Source organism: Accipiter gentilis, chromosome 24 (assembly GCF_929443795.1).
Source record: "Accipiter gentilis chromosome 24, bAccGen1.1, whole genome shotgun sequence".
In the NCBI taxonomy this organism is placed as follows: Eukaryota; Metazoa; Chordata; class Aves; order Accipitriformes; family Accipitridae; genus Astur; species Astur gentilis.
This window is the reverse complement of record NC_064903.1, coordinates 8,164,327-8,187,572: the sequence shown is the minus strand read 5'-3', so window position 1 is coordinate 8,187,572 and position 23,246 is coordinate 8,164,327. Positions and strand designations below refer to the sequence as shown.

General features: G+C 41.3%; 2 protein-coding genes across 4 annotated transcripts in view; one reads left to right on the top strand and one right to left on the bottom strand.

Annotated features, from left to right (window-relative positions):
- Positions 1–1,671: 1,671 nt before the first annotated feature.
- Positions 1,672–22,579, top strand: LONRF3 (LON peptidase N-terminal domain and ring finger 3). Of its 2 annotated transcripts, XM_049828228.1 has the most exons (12): positions 1,672–2,319; positions 3,544–3,662; positions 4,258–4,380; positions 6,586–6,741; positions 8,150–8,393; positions 9,172–9,262; positions 12,441–12,555; positions 12,981–13,102; positions 13,773–13,931; positions 14,978–15,140; positions 15,976–16,125; positions 16,861–22,579. In XM_049828228.1, the coding sequence occupies exons 1-12, from the start codon at positions 1,686–1,688 to the stop codon at positions 17,017–17,019; spliced, it is 2,235 nt and encodes a 744-aa protein (XP_049684185.1). In that variant the 5' UTR covers positions 1,672–1,685; the 3' UTR covers positions 17,020–22,579. The 2 variants fall into 2 exon arrangements, with proteins under 2 accessions (XP_049684185.1, XP_049684186.1); XM_049828229.1 differs by lacking the exon at positions 6,586–6,741.
- The window catches only part of KIAA1210 (KIAA1210 ortholog), a 90,826-nt gene continuing 75,871 nt past the window's right edge, over positions 8,292–23,246 (bottom strand). The window contains exon 15 of one of the 2 annotated variants that reach the window (XM_049828216.1): positions 8,292–8,380. The gene's annotated coding sequence lies outside the window, so the exon portion shown is untranslated. The remainder of the gene's footprint in view (positions 8,381–23,246) is intronic. The other variant, XR_007509529.1, reaches the window with a different exon arrangement.

Below are 23,246 nucleotides of genomic sequence, written 5' to 3'. Positions count from 1 at the left end.
AGGCAGGGCTTGTCCCTTAATACCTGCTTAGCTTACACAGTCTAAGCTGGGGAGTCCAGACACTTTTGTAAGTAAGAAATGGGAAATGAATTCCTTCATCCCCTCTCTTGAGCTTTGTGAGGAGGCCAGTAGTATCAGTAATAGGATATCCTCAGAAATTTCAAATTCTGCAGTGGATTTTAACACAGTGTGAAAAGTGCCCTCTATTTTTAGGGTATTTGAAAATGTATGTATATATATCATGGACATTTCTAGAAACTGTAGCTGTAGATCTGCCTAAAACTGCAAACAAAAAAAATCAGACCACTTCTTTTAAAACAACTGCTCCTATGCTATGGTAGCATGGGTCGTTTTCTCCCTAGGCTACATTTAGCACAGTTACACAACTAGTGCAATCCTTTCATATAATGAAAATTGGTGGGAACATGCAGATTGAAGTGGTCAACGCAGCTGGTTTTAAATCAAAAAACCCCCATACCTCATAAGGCATGTGCTTTTTTACCTAGAACCCAGCATGGACGGGTGTATCTACGCAATATGCCACACCGCGTGACCAAACAAACACGACATTTTCCTCCTGATGTTCTGCTTACTTGTCCTAGAAGCACGATTACCTGACATTAAAATAGCTTCGCTACTACGTAGATTCGCTTAAGGAGAGCGATTGACTGTGTAACTACAGCCTTTAAAATTCCATTTCCAGCAGGAAACGGCATTCTCGTTTCTCAAAATCGCTTTGGACTGCTCTTCCTTTTGTATTACCGTAGGTCCCCAAATCCGGGGGTGAATTCAGTTTCTCACCGCGGTGTCACTGCAGACCCGCGGGTCAAACGTAACTTTCGAGCACAGTTCCCAGCTGGGTGCCTTCACGGGGAGCACAGCTCTGCCGAACCCGACAGCCCCCCGCGGAGAAACACAGCCCGGCCCGGGCTGTCAGGGCGGCAGGCGGGCTAGCGAGCGAGCGAGCGAGCGAGCGCCGGCTCATTTCGGCTCTGCCTGAGACCGATCGAAGCGGACGGCAGCAGCGGGCGGTAGCGAGGCGGAACTGCTCCCGCTCCCGACGGGACTCGGGAGTCGAGTCCCGACGGGACTCGCACCGGCCCGGCCCGGCCCTGCCCGCCGCTGACAGGGCGCCCGCCGCTGACAGGGCGCCCGCCGCTGACAGGGCGCCCGCCGCTGACAGGGCGCCCGCCGCTGACAGGGCGCCCGCCGCTGACAGGGCGCCCCGTCCCCTCGCCTCTCCTCGGGCCCGCCACAGCCCCCACCCTCTCCGCGGGGACAGCCCCGGCTGTCCTGGCCCGTCCCGTCCCGTCCCCCTCCCCGCCCCGCCCCTGCGGGACCTCAGCTGCGGTTCTACGGACGACGAGCTGGCGGGCCCGGGGCGGCGGCTGACGGGGCCCCCTCGGCGGGCCCGGGGGCCGTTGTCGGCTCGTTACAAAACCGCCTGGTTTTGTAACAACCTGCGGGCGCTGCCCAATGAGCGCCGCCGCCCGCCGTCACGTGCCCGCCTTTATATAAGCGGCGGCGGCGGCGCGGGGCGCTCCCGGCGCGGGGCGGCAGCAGCAGCAGCATGGGCCGGCGGAGCCGCGCCGCGCCCGCGCCCCCCCCCTCTGCCCCCGCTCCCCGGCGCCCCGCAGCGCCCGCCCCGCTAGAGTCGCCGCCCGGCCGCCGCCGCCGCCGCCGCCATGGGCTCGCACCTGCCGCCGCAGCAGCGGCCGGAGCCCCAGCTGGTGCTGCAGCTGGCGGCGGGGGCTCTGCAGGCGCCGAACTTGGAGCTGTCGGGCGGCGGCCTGGGGCCCGAGTGGCAGGTGCTGCTCCGGCGGGCCGACGCGCTCGCCTACGGCGGGCGGCTGCACGAAGCCCTGCCGCTCTACCAGCTGGCGTCCCGCCACCAGCAGCTGCGGGCGGAGCAGCTGGAGAAGCTGGTGGAGTGCCTGGCGCAGAGCGTCCGGATCAAAGAAGGGCTGCCCGCCTCCGCCGGCGGCGGCCCCCCGCAGCCCCGCGAGTGGGACGTCTTCAGGTGCCGCAAATGCCAGGGCTTCCTCTTCGAGCCCGTTTCCTTGCCTTGCGGACACACGTTCTGCAAAAAGTGCCTGGAGAGGGACCGGGCGGCCGAGTCCCGCTGCGTCCTGTGCAAGGAGGAGGGCGGCGCGGCGGCCGGGCAGCTCCTGCGGGTCAATGTCATCCTCAGCAACCTGCTGGCCAAGTGGTTCCCCTGCCAAGTGAAGGCTTCGCAGCTCAGGCACGAAGGGAACCTCTTGTACAAGGAGAAGAAGCTACAAGCCGCCCTCCAGAAGTACAACGAAGCGGTCAGCCTAGGTAACGGCTCCCTGCCCCCGACCGGCCCCGGGAGACGCCGCTCCCCGCCGGCCGCTCCGGTCCCGCCGGCCGCTCCGGGGCGGGGGAAAGCCGGGGCCGCGCTGCCGGGGGTGGGGGGCGGCAGCCTCCCGGGCCGGGTCCCGGTGGAACGGGTGGCGGCGGTGTGTGGGGGGGTGGGGGGAGCCGCCGGGAAGGGTCCGGGGTCTCGTCGGCCCGCGGTGAAACTGGGTCAGGAGAGCAGCGGTTGCGTAAGCCGGAGCCCGCGGGCCGGGCCGGGCTCTTCCCCCCCCGCCCCCCCCCCCCCCCCCGCCATGATCCCCCGCCCCGGCCGCCGCCGTTGTGTAACCGGCGGAGCCGGGAGGCGGCCGGTCGCCTCGCCCCGGGGCACGCCGCCGCTCCCCGGGGGAGGAAGGCGAAGGAAAGCGGCCGGGAACGGTGGGGGTGAGGGGCCGGGGGTTGCGCGGCCGGGGCGGGCTTGCCTCGGCGGCGGCTGGCTCTCCTCACCCCGCCGCGGTCAAGCGCCTTCGGGCCGGGGGAAAAAAAAAAACTTTGGGTGCCGGTCGCGGTGCTGGGAGTTTGAGGAGAAGCGACTCGCTCTGCGCGCAGAAAGTGGAAACGAAAGGACGAGGTGCTACGGGGGAGAGTTTCTTCCAGACGAAACGAAAACGTGCTGCCTTAGCCCGGTCCTATGTCCTGACGGCCACCACAGGCCGTCGGGCGAGCGATCGCTTCACCTGCGCTGCTGTCGCGTTTTCCGAGCCTTGTAGCTGCCGCTCGTTTTCCTTGCGGTGAGCTACGGCACGAAAAGATCTTTATGTATCATGTAAAAAAAACTTGGATGCTAAAAATCTCGAAACTCCGCCCTGCAGCGTGACGGCGTTCCTCTTGCCGCCTTAAATGTCTCCCGTGTGTGTTTTTTTTATCGACCGTCCGATCCTCAGTCAGAGCTGGTAATTTACTGTGTGAGCGTCTCAGCATTTATTTATGCAATGTTCCCTGCAGTTATATAATACGTAGCTGACATTTTGTCTGAAGATGCCCAAAGAGGTTTCCAGATTTCATTTAGTGCACAGTTAGTTAAAAACTGGATGTTTTGTGGGTTTGTACAACTTGGAAGCGCCAACATGTGCTTTTTGGGAAAAAAAAAATTAAAAAATAAGGAATAAAGCTTATGTAACTAATTTTCTACTTACTTCGATCAACCGATTTTTCTGTTTCCTACAGCTCCAAATGACCACTTACTATACAGCAACCGGTCCCAGATTAACTCTACTTTGAAAGCTTGCGAAGATGCGTTGCATGATGCAGAAACAGCATGCAGACTCCAGCCGTACTGGCTGAAAGTAAGTTCTGACTCCAGCTGTACTTTGTTTTAAAACCTCAATACCACCCTGATATAGAAAACTGTTAGAATGGTCAGACGGCTGAATCTGAGGGAGGCTTTAAGTCCTGTAACTTCTTGGACTCGCAGACATTTAATCATGATATTCTTGAGCTTTCCCGGGGTGAAGGAAGAGAGTGATAATCCTGGAGGATGAGCTGAGGCTATTGTCTTTGACCTGGATGAATCTCAAGTTCATGAACTCTCTCTAAAAATTGAATGCTGTGCTTACATCTTTCTGTAAGGATGTAATGACTGTTTCAGGAGATGAATGTAGGGGAAGCAGATTTTTCCAAGATCTCTTGGGCTCAGGTGCTGTGAGAATCACACTTACTTGAGTTAGAGGACATCCCAGTTCTGCCTGTAAGAGTTTTCAGGACCACTGTGGTTAAAACCCCAGACACTGGTGGTGTCTAGGTGTACGAGATAGTTATAATGATTCTCCCCGCCTAACTTTTTCTTCTCTGGAAAGATCTTTTGTCATTTCATCTTGGTTTTATTGCATATTCTCATGACAAAAGAATGAAAGCTGCAACAATGGATGTGTTCCATTGCAGGGTCACCTAAGGAAAGGACAAGCACTAGCTAATCTGGGGAAAACAGAAGAAGCTTTAAGAGAGTTTCTATTCTGCCTTGCTCTAGATACTGGGAACAAGACAGCCAAGTCTGAGGCACAGAAGGTGAGTTCCCTAAATCATCTGGAACTGCATTATTGCTTTCAGTGGCCTTTCATAAAGGAGGATAAGAATTTTTCTCTTCCCCCCATCTCTCTCATTACTGCAAAGAGCTGGATGGAGACACATATCCAGACTGTTGTTCAAATTTGAGTTGTGTGTAGTGAAGCTTACATGAAGGTAGGGAGGTAGCAAGAAGGCATACTCAGGCGGCACTATGTGGAAATGGTTACTCACGGCGTTAGCATCAGCAAATTGGAAGTAAAACTGAATTGTTAATAATTGCCACCCACAGACTATTGTGTTTCTCTATAGTCAAATTTCTGATCTGTTTCCTAGCTTGGCAATGTATTGCCAATGACAGAGTGCAGAAGAGGGGGAGTTGCTATTGAATATTGTATCAGGCCATTGACTGCCAGAATGCAACACGCACCACCCGTCAAACTCCACTTGGGAGCAGCAGCTCTCTTCCTACCACCAGTCGTGCTGCACTGAGTATCAGTGTGTGAAGGAGGCGTGAAAGGAAGCAGTCAACAAAAGAAGAGCTGTTTTAAAATAGTTTCGAAAGGTTGCTAATAATCAATGCTAAATAAGCAACAAAAGGGACCTGCAGTGAGGCTTTTTTCAATGGCTGCTTAAGATGTGGTGTGTGGGTTCTTAAATAGCTTTTGTGAAGACTGCTCTGTTTTGCGTACCCCTCAAATCTCTGATTTGCTGGGAATCCGTTTTTTGACATTTGGCCACTTTGTTGTTGTAGCTGAAAGGCTTAGTGTCGCAGTGATAGCTTATGGCAATAAAAAAGTAATAGTTCTGTTTTCCTTGTACTACATTTTCTTTTATGGCAGTGCATTCATGCTTTTCTCCATCACTGGTGGGATGGGAACTTTGGGGTTTCTGTGTGCTGAAATACGTAAGGCTTTCTACAAGCACAGTAGAATTCTTACAGTAAAGCACTGTTCATGAAGGAAACTGAGAGAGCGTAACCTGGATGGCTGTAGTGCAATCAAATTCTTATCTCATTTTGTATGTGCGTGAGATTTTCATCTCCTGTGAGTTATGTGTCACTGGTATCTGGGGGTTTTGTTTGGTTGGGGTTTTTTCCCCAGCGGGCTCCATGCAGTCTTTCACTGTCACTGTGTCACGATTTGTTCTCATAGTCATGCTGGGAGACTTCCTGTGCACTAGAGCAAAAAGAGCAGGAACAAACGGGTATGTTTCTAAATTCTGACTCCAAATAGCCTTATCCAAGACACCTAATTTCTGAGCAGTGGGGTTCTGAGAAAAACTAGGCTTCTTATGACTCAAAGAATTACTCGTGCACTCATCAGACACAGAGTTCATCCATGGTGCAATATTCTACTGGGTCATTTCCAAGCCTGTTTGCATAACAATGACATACTACATTTTACCAAATTCTTTGGGTGCAGCTGTGATGTTCTGCTTGTATTAACTGTCTATCCATGTTAGTTTTGACATAGTGTGATCCTGTGGAATCCTTTCTGGCTTTAAAAAGAAATCTTACCTGTTATGTGGCTTCCTCAGGGATCAGCAGGATCACCTTAGTAGTATGTTGAAATTAGTTTTTGAAGTGCGAGTCTTCCGTTCAGCTCTACTTCTTTCCTTAAATGATCATCTGATAAGCTGTGCCGTACAAGTGGCTATAAGCTGCTACTTGAAACAGATTCATTTATGTTCTGATAGCAAATGGAGAAATAGCATTTTTCTACTGCCTACATTTTTTTGTATTCTCAAGTAACTGAATTACTGAAAAGATAGCTACAGTTTACAATACCAGAGACGTTTACTTAACTGAACTTGGATTAAGCCTGTGAGATGAGTGCTCTCTGTACTAGTAAACTCCAGTGAAAGCTTCTGATGATGTGCAGCAAAAACCCCCGTATTTAAGATGTTAGTAATTTCTGGTGAGCTCTGAACTGCAGGACAAAGAGGACAAAGGCACGTGTGTGTCACATCACAGAGAATGGTTAATAACTTTATGGGCTTATTTAACTCTGAAAATGTCTCTTGCTGTCTGTTTGGCCTATATTGCATTAGCTCTTGCACTTTTTGTTCTTACCCTAGTCTAAAGGGCTCTTTAAATGGTTTGAACAAAATCAAGGATGCTTCTTTCAGCTATTCCCTTACTTGCTTTTTCATTTAGAGGTTGCAAGGAAGGAACTAAGCAGTGAAGTGTTCTGTTTTATATCACAGCTTCTACTTAGTTTGTTTTCACTCATCCCGGGAAATGCTCAGGAACACTTACCCGATATCCTGCAGCTGTTGTCACATCACTCTAGATTAAAGGGGAATCTCCTAAATTCAGTGGGATCTGGAGGCACCAGCCATAACCTACAGAGGTTGCTCAAGGTAAAGATCAAGTCTGATGTGTGGTTCTTAATTTGTTGTGTGTTTTATGTTCACATTGGGAAGCCTTCTCTCCTTTTCACCTCTGGGAGTTAGGAGGATAAATTTTCTCAGATTTTTACTGAGTTGCAGAAGATAGAAAACAATGTTGACGTACTGAAGTCTCTTTCTCTGACTTGTTTTTCTTTAATAGAAGTCCTCTGTTGTTGTTCTGATAAATTTTATGCCAGAGTTGAGTGGCTTCTATTCCTGTAACTGTCTTTAGCTCTTCCAAGTAGCTGGTAGTGGGAAAGGGCCTCTGAAGGTTGGATTGAGATACCCTCAAAAGCTGTGAAATGCCAAAATCTAGGGTTTGAGCTTGAACTGTAACTGATGATGTCAGTGACAAAATCATCCTGCATTCAGATTCTGTACACTCTGTAGAGGTTATTGTAGAGCCACATAAGATACATTAGCTACTCTGTAAGTTTGGTTTCCCAGCCATAGTTTTGTAAATGGCTGTTAGAGGTTCACATTCATGGCTTTGTAAGGACCACTTTTGCTTCACCGAAACCTGAACTTTGAGGATAGGTTTTGCACAGACTGTATATGTAGGAGAAAACTTCACTAGTCCTTACAAACAAAAATGGTAGGTTTTGAGCAGCCTTGTTGAGACTGATAAGAACAAACAGTGACATTGCCTTCTGGAAAGGCTATTAGGATATTCTGACAATAAATCCTTTCGTATGACCCTTTCCTGAAGTCATTTGAGGGACAGTTCACTTATCTTTCTGCATGTTACACATCACCACAGCTCCTGATCACAATCCACAGGATCTGCTTTCAGGTTCATCTGGGAAGTTGATGTGACAAGCTGATAGGTGATGTCCTGTGTAATGGCTGCACACAGGTTGTTCTGTAGCCATAACAGGATAAAGACTGATCATTTTATCCTTTGCAAAAGAAATCTGTCACACTAAAGGAAGCTCTGTGCATCTTCTCTGTTAGAAATTGTGTGTGTTTATGCTGCTTCCTTAAAATAAACTTGCATTGTTTTGGTTGTTTTGATGGTTGACACCATCATTATGATATGAACAAAATGTATTTTTCCATAGGTTAAGTGATAACAATATATTTAACCTGAGATGTAGTCACATTTCTGCCTCAATTAAGTTTCATGACCAAGCTATAAATCCACACATAAGGGCTGAAAACATTCAGTGCCATGGTAGGGCTGGGGAGGGGAATAGTTAGCTTTTTTTTTTCTTCATTAAAATCAGCCCCTGACACAGCAATTCTCAAACTGTTGCTTCTTGACCTACAAAGTCCTTTCTGGTGATCCATAATATTAAAGACTTGTGACAGGTTGGGGGTTTTTCTCCTTACCGCGTTGTTAGAAGATTGATCTAATGTCAATCCTCTCTTCACACAGGTAAATGTGGAACAGAAAAGGGGTTTTCCCATTCAAGAGGAACCAAATGTAACTACTTCTGGTAGTTTGAGGAAATCTGTACAAATTACAGAGAGCAAAAAGGACTGCTCAGAGGAGGAGAACAAACTTACCTCCACACCAGAGTCTACCTTTCTCATTTCTGAGAAGTGCAGCCTCCTGAAAAGGAAGTGCTGCTCAGAGGAGATGCGAAATGCTGAGGTAACCTGCAAACTGATGAAGAAAGGTATGTTTAATTATACACAGGATAAGTCCCATGGCATGAAAGCAATGGAAATTTTGCTTTTATAAAACTCAGAGGAAGAGGGTCCAAATTACACTTTGGCTTTTATATTTTCTCTTTAGCCTAATCAAGGCATGGTGTGGAATCTTTCTTGTCTGTTAAAAAAAAAAAAACCAAAAAAAAACCAAAAAAAAAACCAAAACAAAAAAACCCCAACAACCAAAAAACCACAAACAAAAAAAAAGCCCAAACAAAAAACTATATTAGTCTAAAAAGGGGGCTAAGAAGGTTGGGTCAAGTGCTTGTTTCTCAGCAGGGCTCTGAATCTTTTAAGGAACATCAATATCATGCATGGTCTTAGCACTTTCTGCATCAATTTAAAAAAGCTTGTTTAAAAGCACAAATTCTGTTTGTTCATGATATCTGACCTTGTTTTCATGCTGTGGGATGTATTTACAATGGTATGACAGAAGAATTTGTCTCACTTTAGACTTCCAATGCTAATAAAAAAATGTTTTGACATTAATTGTTAATGCAGGGCTAAATTCAGCCCTCTAAGTGGGTATAATGTCACCAAAATTAAGGGGAGGTATGCTGATTTGTGCCAAGGCTGAATTTGATGCTTTGCATAGAAATTATTGTAATGATGCTTAATGGTTCAGTAACTTGCAAGTATATACAATACACATTTAAATATTGGATGCTGGTTGTAGATACGTGGAATACCATTGTGTTTACCTAGTTCTGTTCAATTACACTAATTTTTTTTTGTTATTGATAGATACAGTTGATACTAAGGGAAATAGTACTGGACAACATATTCCATTTGAATTCGTGGATCCATCAGATCTGGACTGCTCCCTGTGTATGAGGTATCCATTGTTTTTTCATAGATGTCTTTAGCTTTCAAGCTGTATCTCTTTCCCTTTTATGACCTCGAGATTCTCTAGCTTACTTGGTAGTTACTTTTCCCTCCAAATTGAAATTAGTTTTTATTACAATTGTTGCTCCAGTGATTCATTTCTAGACCTTTGTTTCTGAACGCTACTGGTGAATAGGAACTCTTTGACCTGCTCTAGGCTAGTGATTGTTTGCAAAAGGGCAGGTAGGGTCGTGTGAGGGTTCAGTGTGTTAGTGAAGGTGTCTGAAGATTTCCTCTCACCGCTTACACGCGCCCACCCAGTGACACACATAGTGCACAAAACCCTAGTTTGTCCTTTGGAATTTGTAGAGCCACGTACGATGATACATAATGCACAAAATAGCTAAAGAGACCACATCCAATGAACATTCCAAGTTTGCATGTAAGATACTGTGTTGCTGCTATTGCAACAGGAGGTTCTTGCAAACAAACAGCATGTTTTTCCTCTATTGCTTAAGAGATGTGTTCCTTAGTTTACTAAGGCCGTCACTCCATTTGCTTGATGATCTCTTCTTCCAGTTAAACAACAGTTATTCTTGGGGACAGCAATGACTTGATAAAACCAGTAGGAGTTGTCAACTACATCTATTTTGCTACTTGTTTTGCAAAAAACATTTTAACTTTGGCAAATATACATGTGGGGTTTTGTTACTGACTTAGAAGGAAATATTGGGAAGGTGTTTCACAGGGGTCTTGACCTCTGCAGTGAGTGTTGCTTAGGTTTGTCTTTTTAACTACCCAGATTTATCAATAATGCATGTTTGGGTTAGTTTTGCACTATATTTTAAATTCTTAAATAGCAGATAGCCTCTTTGTGGATTTATTTCTGAAGGCCTGTGCTTTTGAGAAATCTGGCTTTGCTTTGTTTTGGTTTTTGTATGCGTGGGGTGGGACTTCAATTTATTTCAGACAAACTGAAACCTTTGGGGGAACAACTGCTGTGTTGTTTGATTCGCTTCTGCTTGGAATAAATCAGATCTGCCCCTCTTCCTCTGCTTACAGCTGAAACATGCTCCAAAAGTTTATACAGCTGTCAAAACACTTGATACTGCTAAGAGCAAAACTTTCCTCTAACAGAAGGCCACACAGTTCGTCTTAGCTGGTTTTAATGAGTCTGCATGTTTATGATCATTGTGTCCACAAAGCATTTTTCAGAGGTTTTTAATAAAATTAATTAGCCATACTTCCTCATCCTCTCTGTAAAATCAGAAACAGCCAGACTACAATCATTTGTAAAGGAATTAGCTCAAGGATTGCCGATTCCCTTACAGTACAGAGGATGGTGATGCTGATCTTGTAATTGCTATCACAAATACAGGCCTTGCGTGTAGCTGTCACAAGATCTTTTTCTCGCTATTAATGCAGATTGATTATAATTATTTCCTGCTGTGTTCTTCAGAAGTATTTCAGGGATTTGGATCCTGAGATACTTTGGACTAATTACCTGGTAACCTACTGACCTGTTCACAATTAACTGCAGGAGCTGTTATTAACCTATTTGATGGAGTGGCCAAAATGTTACTGATCTACATTCACTCCAACAGCAAGCACAAATAAAAAGTAATAGTTAAAGCAACATACTAGTGAGAAATGAAGGAGCATTACTCAGCAGGAGTGAATATTTAGTTTTTTGCTGTTACAATAGCTTAAAATGATGTCATGAGAAATCTTGGTGTATAGTGTTTCTTTCTGCAAGTCATGAGGCTTGGTTCGGGTCCCCTTAGAGTCGTTAGGAAAAAGCTGCTGCTGGCTTCCATGAGAGCTAGAGCAGAATCACGCATTTCAACAGGAATTTCTTGTCTTTATGCTAACAATTCAGGTCAAGTAAGTCACTATTAAATAATTACATATGCAAACCGATGCTTACTGAAACATATTGTAGAACTCGGTATTTTACACAGTTTAAAGCAATAAGGTAGCCTTGGTGCAGTGAGGTTTCTGTTCATGAAACAATTAACAAGGGTTTTCAATTATACAGCCACGTTGCAATAAGATAGGTGTCGTATTTTAGATACTTCTTTATATGCTCCCTTGCTTAAATGTCAATATTTACAGTAACTAATTACATGTAATATACTGGCTATGGCAATCTCGTTAAGAGCCAGTTATGTTCTTACACTCATCTTGTTTAAAGATGCTAATAAATACGGGTTTACATATTTATAATTTCCACATGTATAACAGAACTTAGTGTACTGTTTTGATAAACTTTGACGTTTTTAAGTAAACTTACTAATTCATTTAAGTTATAACTAGACTAATATTTGAGACCTTAAAATGCTTAGACACTATGTTGTAAAATATAGCTTATGCCAAACAACTTAATTACTAGTCTTGAATGTTTTCTATTAAAACAAAACAAAAAAAAATCCATATTATTTACATCTCCTTAAGGTACTTATTGGCAAGGAAACGTCACTTTGCAATATCATGTAATCATAATAAGTAAAAAATCCTTACATGAAAATAAGTGTCACAAAGGTACTTGAAATAGGTAAATATTAGATACCATGATACTTTGAAGGCCTGGCCTCATATATTTAAATTTTTTTCTAGATGAAACATGAACCTAATGTCACTCATTTTCCAGAAAAGCAGTCATTTCAAGGTTAAAAACTGTCTATTCCAACAAACCGCTTTCCAAGTCACATTAGAATTGGCAATAATAGTTTATTGCAATCACTTATGTGGGCTATTACTGCAAATAGCAATTTTGTGCTTAGCTCTACACATACAAGTAATCACATGATTTCCACAGTAATAGTTGTGCAAGTATTGCTCAATTTCATTAGAAAAAGTCAGATGGTCCAAATTCTGCTTCTATTTATTGCTTACATAGAGGAAAATTAAATCCTGGCTTGTTGGAAGTTAATGTCAATACGCTCTCTCACATTCACTGAAGTCAGAGTTTATGGGCTGCCTTTCATGTTAGGTGGCAATAAGAAAGTTTGTAAGCTGAATAAATACAAAAGTTGGCTGTAGAAATTAAAAGCAAGGAACAACTTTATCCCTGGAGTAGTCAGTAGTTAAATTAGTGAATGAATACAGCTGGTTTTTTTTTGGTAGCAGCTTTTTCTTTTACTTTGGTACTCAATGTTGTCTTTTTGATTTTGGATTTTCTAATCCAGGCTCTTCTATGAACCTGTCACTACACCTTGTGGACATACCTTCTGTCTCAAATGTCTTGAGAGATGCCTGGATCACAACCCAAAATGTCCCCTGTGCAAGGAAGGGCTCTCAGAGGTAATGATCCTCGGATTTTCTCAGCATGAATTCAAGGGCACAGGATAGGATCAAGTAGCACCTTCAGAAACCTTTGATATTTCCCAACTCAAAAGAAATATTACGTATCTTAAGAATGTGACTTTTTAAATGCTCTTGTGACTTACAAAGCATGGATAGTCTCCCCTGTTCAAACCTTAGGGCCAGACCTGTACTTAGAAAATCTGTAGGTGGTTTTACTTCCCAGATTTCCCAAGACAATGCCCATAACATAGAGAACAGCTCACTAAACAACTCCTCAGTGGCAGTGCAAGCTTAAAAGATCATTTTGATTTGTTATAGACATAAGAAAATGGAGCTAACAGTTGACTACCTGGTGCATAGGCACCATACGCTTTGAAATGCTAGACATTATCTATAACTGCTTGCGTGTGTTTTTACTGCAGTGCTTGGCTATGAGGAAATACTGTAAAACAGTACTAATGGAGGAGTTAATAGCTAGATATCTTCCAGAGGAACTCACTGAAAGAAGAAAGATTTATGAAGAGGAAATAGCAGAGCTTTCCAAGTATGTAATCCATTTATATAAAATCCAATCTTTAATACTACTGCTGTTAGCTAGTGAATGGCTCCTGCTGCTGTGGAAAACGAGCTAAGATGCTGACAAAGGAGCTTCTTTCTTGGTATCATGTGATTTCAAAGACAACAGGGTCTAGGTGAAATTGTGCTTTGAGTTAGCATAAAAACTGGACACTGTGCTAAACAATAAACACAAGTAGAAGAAATCTAGAAGGTTGCTTTATAAACAAAGTATAAAGCAATATGGTTGCTTTCAGTGGCCCTCTGTGAAAGCCACAGAGTGAGACAATAAGGTGGAAGTAGTCTCACAGGCTGGGGGTTGGAATGTACTGTGTAGGGAAGAAATGGGATTAAGGAAAATAAATAAAAGCAGTAACAGAGATGCATTAATGCTCTCACTAGCAAAACCAGAAAGCATAACTAAAAATTCTTCTGCTAGCAAGTGGTATATGACTTTCCATAATATCTAGTCAATTAAGGGGAAAAATAATTTTAGTTTTTACTTACTCCATTAAGAATTTTATTCTAAAGATGTTATAATCTCTATTTAAAGATACTATAATTTTAAAGCATATGTTATTGCATAAAATGTATGTTACACCTTGTCAGTAGTTTGGTAAAATGTCACATCTGATTTGTCCTTTCTTTCTTTCTTACAGCCTAAATAAGAATGTTCCTATATTTGTCTGCACAATGGCTTATCCCACAGTCCCATGCCCTTTGCACATTTTTGAGCCGTGTTATCGCCTGATGATTCGAAGGTGCATGGAGACTGGCACCAAACAATTTGGGATGTGCATCAGTGACCCTGTAAAGGGGTGAGTGAGCAGCATGCTTGGACCATGTGATGTATCCCACTTAGTCTGGAGCAAGTCTCTTTGGAGAGGTGGAGAAAGGTCCATGGCTGTAATATCTGTGATAGTTTTCCAGTAGAGAAAGTTTCTTCCTAATTATGCTGGTTAAAGACATTGAGAAGACCGAAATTTCTCTCCTGAGCACTTAGAATCTGACTAATATGACTGCCCATTTTTCTTGAAATACACATAGCTAGTGTGTATTATACAAAATTGAGCTGCAGACCTCTTGTAATACATGAAAAGGAAGTGTATTTTCTACTGTTTTGAAATCTGTTGAATGCTTTGGCATAAGAAATCAAATTGAAACGGCAGTAAGGTGTGTTGGTGGGTTTAGTTTTTTAAATTATGAAAAGAATAGCTAAGCTATTGGGATACATTTATATCCTCACTGTTCTGAATATAGTGGCGGCCACAGAGGTACAATACGACCTTCATACAGACTGGCTGAGCATTTACACTGAGCCATTTGCAGGCAGTCTTGGGTAATTTGACCTTAATGTCTGTCTCTGTATTTAGCTTTTCTCCCTTCTTTTTATGGCATATACTTACAGGATATGTATACGCCATAAAAAGTATGAGGTACACAAAATACACACCTACAAAGTAAAATCTGCTGAAATTGTGGGAAAACCTTTTTCTTTATACATTTTGTAGTCCTTCCACAGTTTTCTGAAATGCGCTTGTTCTTCTGTACGAATTGACTGAACATATTAGGATTATGGGGGAAGTGTGCTTCTGAGCTGTAGAATTTTCAATTTCATAAGATGTTCCCTGTATTCCAAAACATGCAGTTACTGTTAATCAGGTTAGACAGCCTGAATCTTCCTGATAGTTTTGAAAACAATTGTGGAATAATTTGAACTACAGCAGGTCAGTACTATGAACAATAGAAATGAGCTGACGCTGGTAAATACCTTTGTGGTAGGGACTGGCTGTACGGCAGTTCTGTGAAACTAAGGTTGGAGAGAATAAGACTTGTTTACTTGCTTTTGTTCTGATTTCAATAGGTTTGCAGATTATGGCTGCATTCTGGAGATAAGAAATGTTGAATTCTTTGCTGATGGTCGCTCTGTTGTAGACAGCATTGGCAAGAGGAGATTTAAGGTGATACAGCACAGCCAGCGTGATGGCTATAATACAGCGGATATCGAGTACATTGAGGATCAAAAGGTAAATTTAGGAATATTTCAGTTCAACTGTATTACATGTGAAATTCTAAGCACATACGTTTTTAGTGAGTTCTTTTTTTTGTAGAACAGTTTCTAGTAAAACAAATTTGTGGTATTTACTAACCACTCATGGTTAAAGATGGGAAACATAATAGTTACCACAAGCATGCACACACACTGCCCATATACTGAAGAGTGCTTTTTCCTAGAGGTTTTTAGCAGAAGACAAACCTAAGTGAATCCAGGATGAGATCTTGCCACTCTTCTGAACAGAGTAACTGCAGTTTATAAGGGGGTGGGAGGGAACCTGCCTCCATTTGCATGGAAGCCAATTAGAATACTCCCATTCGGGTAAGAAGGAGCGGGATTGGGTCCACTACACCTTCAAAATTATTTACATTAATTCTTATTAAAAAAATATATATATAATCTAGGCAGTCAAAGTATTCTGGGTGATATATGAGCTTTTGGTATATAATGAGAAGATAAAATGTCTACTCTGAGGAGCTGTTAATAAAAAAAAAGCAGCTTTGCATAGTCTTTTCTGTGTTGTATGTTTGTGTAAAGGTGTTTTTATATAGCAAACCAGAAAGTACTTGTTCTGCAAACCGGTGTCTTTGGTAAGAAAGTGAAGGATTTGATAGATGGGGTGGGAGGAAGCAGAATGGGGGACACCAAACTAGCTTTCAGGATTTATCCCAGGTATCTCTTGTCATGCTTTTCTTTCTTTTTCTTTCCTCTACCCACCCCAGAAAATCCCCAAAATTAATGTTGTGCCTTCCCCAACATGCAGACTGAACTAACAGTAACCTTCCACCTCTCTTTACTCATTTCAGGTGCAAGGACAAGAGTATGCTGCATTACTTGTTCTCCATGATTCTGTCTATGATCAGGCATATATGTGGTTTAACTCCCTCAAGCAAGCACTCAAAAGTCGAATTCTCAGTCATTTTGGTCCAATGCCAGCTAAGGATCCTGACCCACAGGTATGTATTATCAGCAGCTTATGTAACTTTTAGAGACAGAAATAGCAGGGATATCTGATAAGCTGGGAGGCATTGTGTTTTAAGATGAAAATATGAATACTCTGCATTTTATCCTGCATAAGCTAAGTATCCAAGTCATTTTGCCATATATCAGTGGTAGCACAGTTGTGAACAAAAAGCTTGTATTTAATGTTGGTAACTTCCTGAGACTACTTAACCAACTATTAATCCCAGGAGACTTAAATACCTTTTTGCCTACTCTACTTTCCCAATTAAATGACTGAGCAAATAGACAAGAGGAAACCTGGTACTCTTGTTCAAGGACTGCAAATGGTAGGGATCCTAAAATAACACAATATAACAACAGAAACTAAATATGAACTAGTGTCTTAAAGTATGAAGAAGGGAGGCAGGAGTCCCAAAGAACTGGGTCAATAATAACATGGGAACAAAATCCATTTAAAAAAACAAACTAGAAGGTCCAACTTACAAACTGTTGCTAGAAATAGAAAGATGCATCTTGTTTCTGCCTTCAACATCCTATTTTTAGGAAAGGTGCAACTTGGTTGTAATTTATTTCAAGCCAGCCTGTAATCACAAGCCATTAGGTTGGCATTGAAATGACCTGCTTGCTAGATTGCTGTCAAAATACCATGTTTTCAAAGTTAAATCTTCAAAAACAAGACCTTACCATCTACCTGTATCCTAACCTCTATTTTTTTCCCCTTACTGTAGGCTAACCCTAATGGGCCAGCCTGGTGCTGGTGGGTTCTAGCTGTCCTTCCACTTGAGAACAGAGCTCAGCTCCCTTTCCTTGCCATGAAATCCCTCAAAGACCGCTTGAATGGCATCAGACGTGTCCTTACATTCATGTCTCGTACAAGATCACGGTGATGGTGAGAAGGAGAGCTGTGAAGTCTCCCACAGTATTTGACTGTAGACTGCCTCTTGTAACTTCATCTAACTGCAATAATGTCTTACAGATTTGAGTGTCAGGATGTTTCAAGCCTGAATTTCAAAGAAACTGAGTTATAAAGAGCAAGGGATATTGCATCTGGAACTTTGAGATGATTATTGAATTACTGCACTGCTAAATTAATAACAAATGTGATAGAACAAAAAGTGATCTTGTTTGCCATAAACCTTTCAAAAAGCTTAAGGGGGTTTTTTAATTTATTTTATTTTTATTTTTTTAGTGGATAAAGGATAAACTGTGCAGTTTAATGTGAAGCAGAAATAATAATGCATTATTTCAGTGAACTGCAAAGTCTTTTATTCCAAATGGTTCAGGTTTTATATAGCATTGTGTAAAATAATGTTCACAACTTCCGTTTGATAATTTATTTTTGCACTATGATTTTTGTTTCAAAATGTATATTATTTATGTGTTCATTCTCTAAAGGAAAGTGAGCTGCTCTATTTATTTATAGCGTTTTTACCCTGTATTTATGACTGGGGGCAAAATGATGATTCTAGCAGTGCACAAGCAACTGCTTTGATAATTTTTCAGATATTTGTGTTCAAATACTTTGAATGTTTTTCTACTTATCCCCAGTTCTACTGTAGCCTAAGAAGGATGTTTCCCCCCCGCCCCCACCCCCCCCACCCCCCCGAAACAGCCTGCCGTGAAGTCTTTGAATACACAGATTATGTCTGGATAATTCAAGCACAGTTGTTGGAGCTTGATCCTATGCTTGCAACTAGGTTCCTGATATCAAAAAAACCATGCTTAACCTTAAGCATGAGTGTTTAAGTGCTTGGGTAAATTCAAGTATTGATCAGTTGATGTCAGTGGGAATTGGCCATAGTGGTGACAGAAGGATCTATCCCCTAATTTTTCAAAGAACAGAGAATAACTTGGAGTTGAATTTATATCTGAACTCTTTCTTGCAAGAATGGAGAATGGCTACAAACAACTGCGAAGAAAGAGCCACAATATATGAAAAGTGGCTTTTCCTAAAGAAAACTGGAAGTACTGGTATCATTTCATTGTAGGTTACTACATAGATTTTTTTTTTTTTTTACATCAACTCTTGTTGCTGTTAAGATCAGTTTTATTTCTTTTGTTTGGTGGGATTTGGCTTTGGAGTGTGTGTATGGGAGGGGGTAATTTTGAACTGCAGGACTCAGAGGGCAGTTTGTGTCACATGAGAAGGAACGTGTTGTAATAAATGCTATTTATTTCACCCCAATCTTCAGGTTTCTGTTAGCTTCAAATCTCTACCCAGCCATGGCATTTCTCTTAAGAGCTTGGGTAGTGTTGCTAATAATAGCTAACTCCCAAGGAAAACAAGTGAATTTTAGCATGATTACTTCTAGCTATAAAGCAGGTAAAAATAGGGCAGAAATGAGAATAGGAAGTATCTTTGTTTTGACTTTTTTTAAATCAACAGTTTGTATACTTGTTTTGCTGCTTTTATTGCTTTCAATATACCACTTTCTGGGACTGATCTTGCCTCCATCTGACTTTAACTTTCACTGATTTTAATGTGAGCAGAACTGGGCCTTTATTCTAAGCTACTGTTTTCCTTTTCAGTCGCAAAAAATAGATTGAATTGAGAATGTTATAGAATGCTACAAGTTTCATTGTTATTTTTACCCAGGATAGCACTCTTTGCCATTCCATGCCTTTATGAAAAAATGCAGTAGAATTTATTGTCAATTTTCCATGTGTTTTTCCACCATCATCTCATCGGAAATATTTATTAACTAAAAGTAATTTTCATCTTAAGTTTCCATAAAACTACCTTTATTCCCCCTCTTGTTAAATTCTATAGAACTTTTCTATAAGGGCACCAAAGAAATGAATGGAAGACAAACATGTTTCAACCTTGTGATGCAAATGAAATATGTATCCTGTGTTTGCATTGAGCTACTCTAGAAATGCTACAACTTCTTTCCATACTGCTAGATTGTTGCACTTCTTCCATAGGTGGTACTTTACATGCTTCTCCCTAAACAATGTATAGAAGTACGTACATGTTCTGAACAATAACAATGTGTATGGTGGCTTACACCTGCTGTGGCATTTGTCTTCATAAGTCAATAATGAAGTGATCTCTAGTTGTTCAGAAGTGAAGCTGCATTAAGTGCAATTCTTCCTTAAACCATTATGTATTATTGCATAACATAAGGGGCCCATATTGCTCCCACAGAAAAAAGTTGTCACTTTGTTACTCTTATTTGTGAGAAAAGGACTTTAAATACCTATTTTAAACTGTTTTCTCACTGATGTCACTATTCTTTTTTTCCTGCATGCTATGTCTTCTACATATTCATATTCTGCCTCTTTTGTTGATTTAGAAATTGGCATGGAAAGAATCCTTGATTTTAAAAGTGAATACTGTCTTTTCTATTAGCTTTGAGTAAAGCTGCCAGAATTTCCTAAGCAGAAACTTGTGTACATGCCCTATATCATAAATGCCCAGTGTATTTGTTGCAACCTGGAAACACTGGACCTACTGCATGTAATGCATACAGTTGATCTGCATATGCACAACAAATCGAATGCATCAAGAAAGTTCATCTGTACATGTACAGTAGCATTCTGTCTGGGACTGCTCGATGGCCACACATCCCAGATTAGTGGCTAAAGTCTGCAAATTCTATCAGAAGAAAAAAAAAAAAACCAAAACCAAAAATTGAGAAACAGATTTTCTAGAGAACACAAACCTGTCCAGGAAAAGCTGGACAAGGAGTAGCCTTAGCCTTCAGTGAGTTGAGATGGTAAAGTTTCAGTAATGAGGTTTAAAAACAAAAAAAATCTTCTAGTTATGCCACAGCATTGCTGATTTTTTTCAGTTGTATTAATTAGTAGAAGGATGTAAATGCAACATTTATTACAGGCATGAATAAACAGCTGAACAGATTTAAAAATACCTTCACTTTAATTATAGAAACAGCATTGATCAGATAAAATACTAATTGGGGAAGTGTTTTATTTAAGCCTCTCACATTTTTCTAGACACCAAACCCAGTCCCATAACCAGTCTTGCTCATCTGTTAAAAAATCATGACTCGAACTTCCATTTCCTGTGTGGCCAAGAAGTATTGATTAATCTTTTGTTGCAAGGGCATAAGTAATGCATAGGCTTCTTGCTAGTTCTTAAAAAAAGTTAATTTTCATTGACCCTAGTGATCAGTCGCCCTTTAAAAAAAAGGGGGGGGGGGGGGCGGGGAATAAAAAAGGCAAGTCTTCTGTAACGGGGGCAGAGAGGGAACCAAGATCAAACTATAGATCAGACTGTAACTGAGTCAGTGCCAGTCTCCTGGGCAATATCATGTAAACATCTCCCAGAAATGACTTGCATTTTTAAGATATGGGTTTGTTAATCTGAAATCTCTTCACTTTGCTGTAAATGAAGTATTTAAAAAAAATACGTTTAAATAACAAAGACTGGCTGTATCACCTTTTCAAATCCTTGTACAGTCAGAAGTTTTCTGCAGGAAGTAATATTCATTTTTCATTCCCATATATAGACAGACTTATGACACTCAAAATAACTTTGCTTTGTCTTATATGCTCCTTTGTATAGCGATAACTTAAAGGGATATATTTCCATGAAAATAGCTGTTATTTTGGCTAGCATGACTTGTTTGAAAGTAAACCTGAGACAGGACTGGATTAATTGGGGAAAAATCATGAAACCTGACAATGAATTTGGACACAGTTGTGGAAAGTAGTTCAGTAGTTTTAATAATGAAATGATAAAATGGTGTAGTAGGCCATTATCATGCCAAGTCTTACGTGACACTTTGGTGTTTGTTGTAAAAGTTTCTCTCTCTTTTTTTTTTTTTTAATTTTAAGTGCTGATATCTTATCTTCCATTACCTTGTAGCAATAAGAGATACCAGCTGTCATACTGAATGGTCAACCTATTGCTTGGCCTATCCTTCTGTCCTGTATGACTACTTACTAACAGAACACCTGAACCATGGATTTCTTAATCCAAAGATTATGTTAATCTAAAAAAAAAAAAATAATAATAATGTGGATTTTGATGTAGCAAGTCTGGCTTAATCTGTGCTTAGAGAAAGAGCATCTAAAACAAAACTTAATTTTATAAAGGTCTTTTCATAGAATCATAGAATACCAAGTTGGAACCTCAAGGATCACCTGGTCCAACCTTTCTCGGCAAAAGCACAGTCTAGACAAGATGGCCCAGCACCCTGTCCCGCTGAATCTTAAAAGTGTCTGATGTTGGGGAATCCGCCACTTCCTGGGGAGATTATTTCAATGGCTGATTTCACAACGAGAACAAAGTTTTCCTCTTAATGATTTCTACATGGTGCTGAAGTTTTACTGGTGTTTAATGACAGACAGGAGCTATATTTAAATGCAGTGTTTAGGAATGGAGAACATGTTCACAAACTCTTATTTTAAAAAAAGGGTAAATTAACCACAGGTTTTCTGTGCATAAAAACCCAACGGAACTATATGCACTTAGGGTAGTGCTCCCCATTTCCCCGAGTCCTCCATCAGATGAACTCAACCCCTGCTTTCACTGCCTGCTTTAGTTATTTAATTTGTCAGCTTCATAACCTAACTTGTAACTGGTACAGCACATAGTTTAGGATCTGGGGCTTATTCCAAAGCCCAGTAAATCACTGAAAGTCTTATAGCTACAGAAAAATGGTAGTTTCAGCAAAGACACTATTTTGAAACACTTTGCTAAATAAATATTGTCTGGGTACAAGAAACTAATCTGCTTAGGATTAAAATGGTGGATAATAAAAAACTGAACTATTACATTGACTTACTCATCCAGGTATCATGTGAAGTGCTTACTAATGTTGGAGTTTCATAAGGTCTAAAGTAACCCTCACATAGAAGTGCCTGTATTCTGTTATTGCCATTCTTGAGCTTTTTAATAGAGTCATAGCCATATATTTTATAAATATAAACATATGCACCTTTAAATCTTTACATTCAATCTGCAGAACAAAGGTTTACAGAGCAGAAGTGTAGCAAAAACAATGTAATAGCTTCTATAATTCCCTGGTGAGGAACGGGAGAAGTACAAAAATGAGGAGCAAAAGACTATCCATGTAAGATGTCTTAATTTGGCACCATACACTTGTCCAATTTAATTCCATCAAGCTCTGTGGTTACAAGAGTGCCAGAAATATATCTATCAAGCCATTTTAAATAAAAAGTTTTGTGGACTTGTATATTCCATTTGTTTGTAAAACATCCTTTTGTGCACTGTAATGAACTTGAAATGAAACTTAAGTTATACTCTCATATCACTGAACAGAGTACTGTTCAGCTACCTCTACATAAGGTTGAAGTAATTTGTTTTTTCCAGATTTGTTCACATTGTCATACAAAATATATTTTAAAAAATCATAGTCCAAAGAACCTGTATGTGTTTGTAGATGTACTTATAACTATGTTGTACCAACAAAGTCTGTGTGAAGAGTTGTTTGCTAATTAAAATTTTTGTGTTCTTTACTCTTTGGCTTGCATAAAAAAGAACTACAAAGGTGAACAAATATTCCACGTGAGGTGCTTTTTTTAGGTGTTTTAGATGAAGGAAAAAACAACAGCTCTTAGATCCTGCAGTCACATAACACTGGTTGGTATGAAAGAACCACACCATAGAAATGAAGTTGTCCAAACCTCATCACTTTTGTGAAAGACAAGAAGTGTAGTTTTTTCCTCTTTGCTGTAGTAAACTAAGAATAATGGGAACTGAAGAGGGCCTGGCTTACAGCACCACCATCTACTTCCCTGGTACCTCTCCTGTATTACTGTTTGCTTTTTACAGCTATCTGTGATTTAAAACTACACCCAGGATACCTTTTCATTTAGTCTCAGGCAAGAATGAATCCTAGCCGCATTTAAGCTGCATCTGTGAGGCAATGAAGGACTATTTTCAGTGAAGACCCCTTAACAAGAAGTTCTGTAGGGTTTTCAAAGTCCTTATCTTTATAGAAAAAGCTAAAGAATAGTTTTATTCATGAACCTAACATTGAGAGAAGTGACTCCATATCTTATTCTACTAAAAATGTGGAAGACTTGCCAAAATTTTTTGAAGTTACATATGTATGGGCTGCTCCTTTTGCCTTGTCATTTAAGCAAGATGTAGCATGCTTGTGACTTGCTGCCTAAGTCCCAA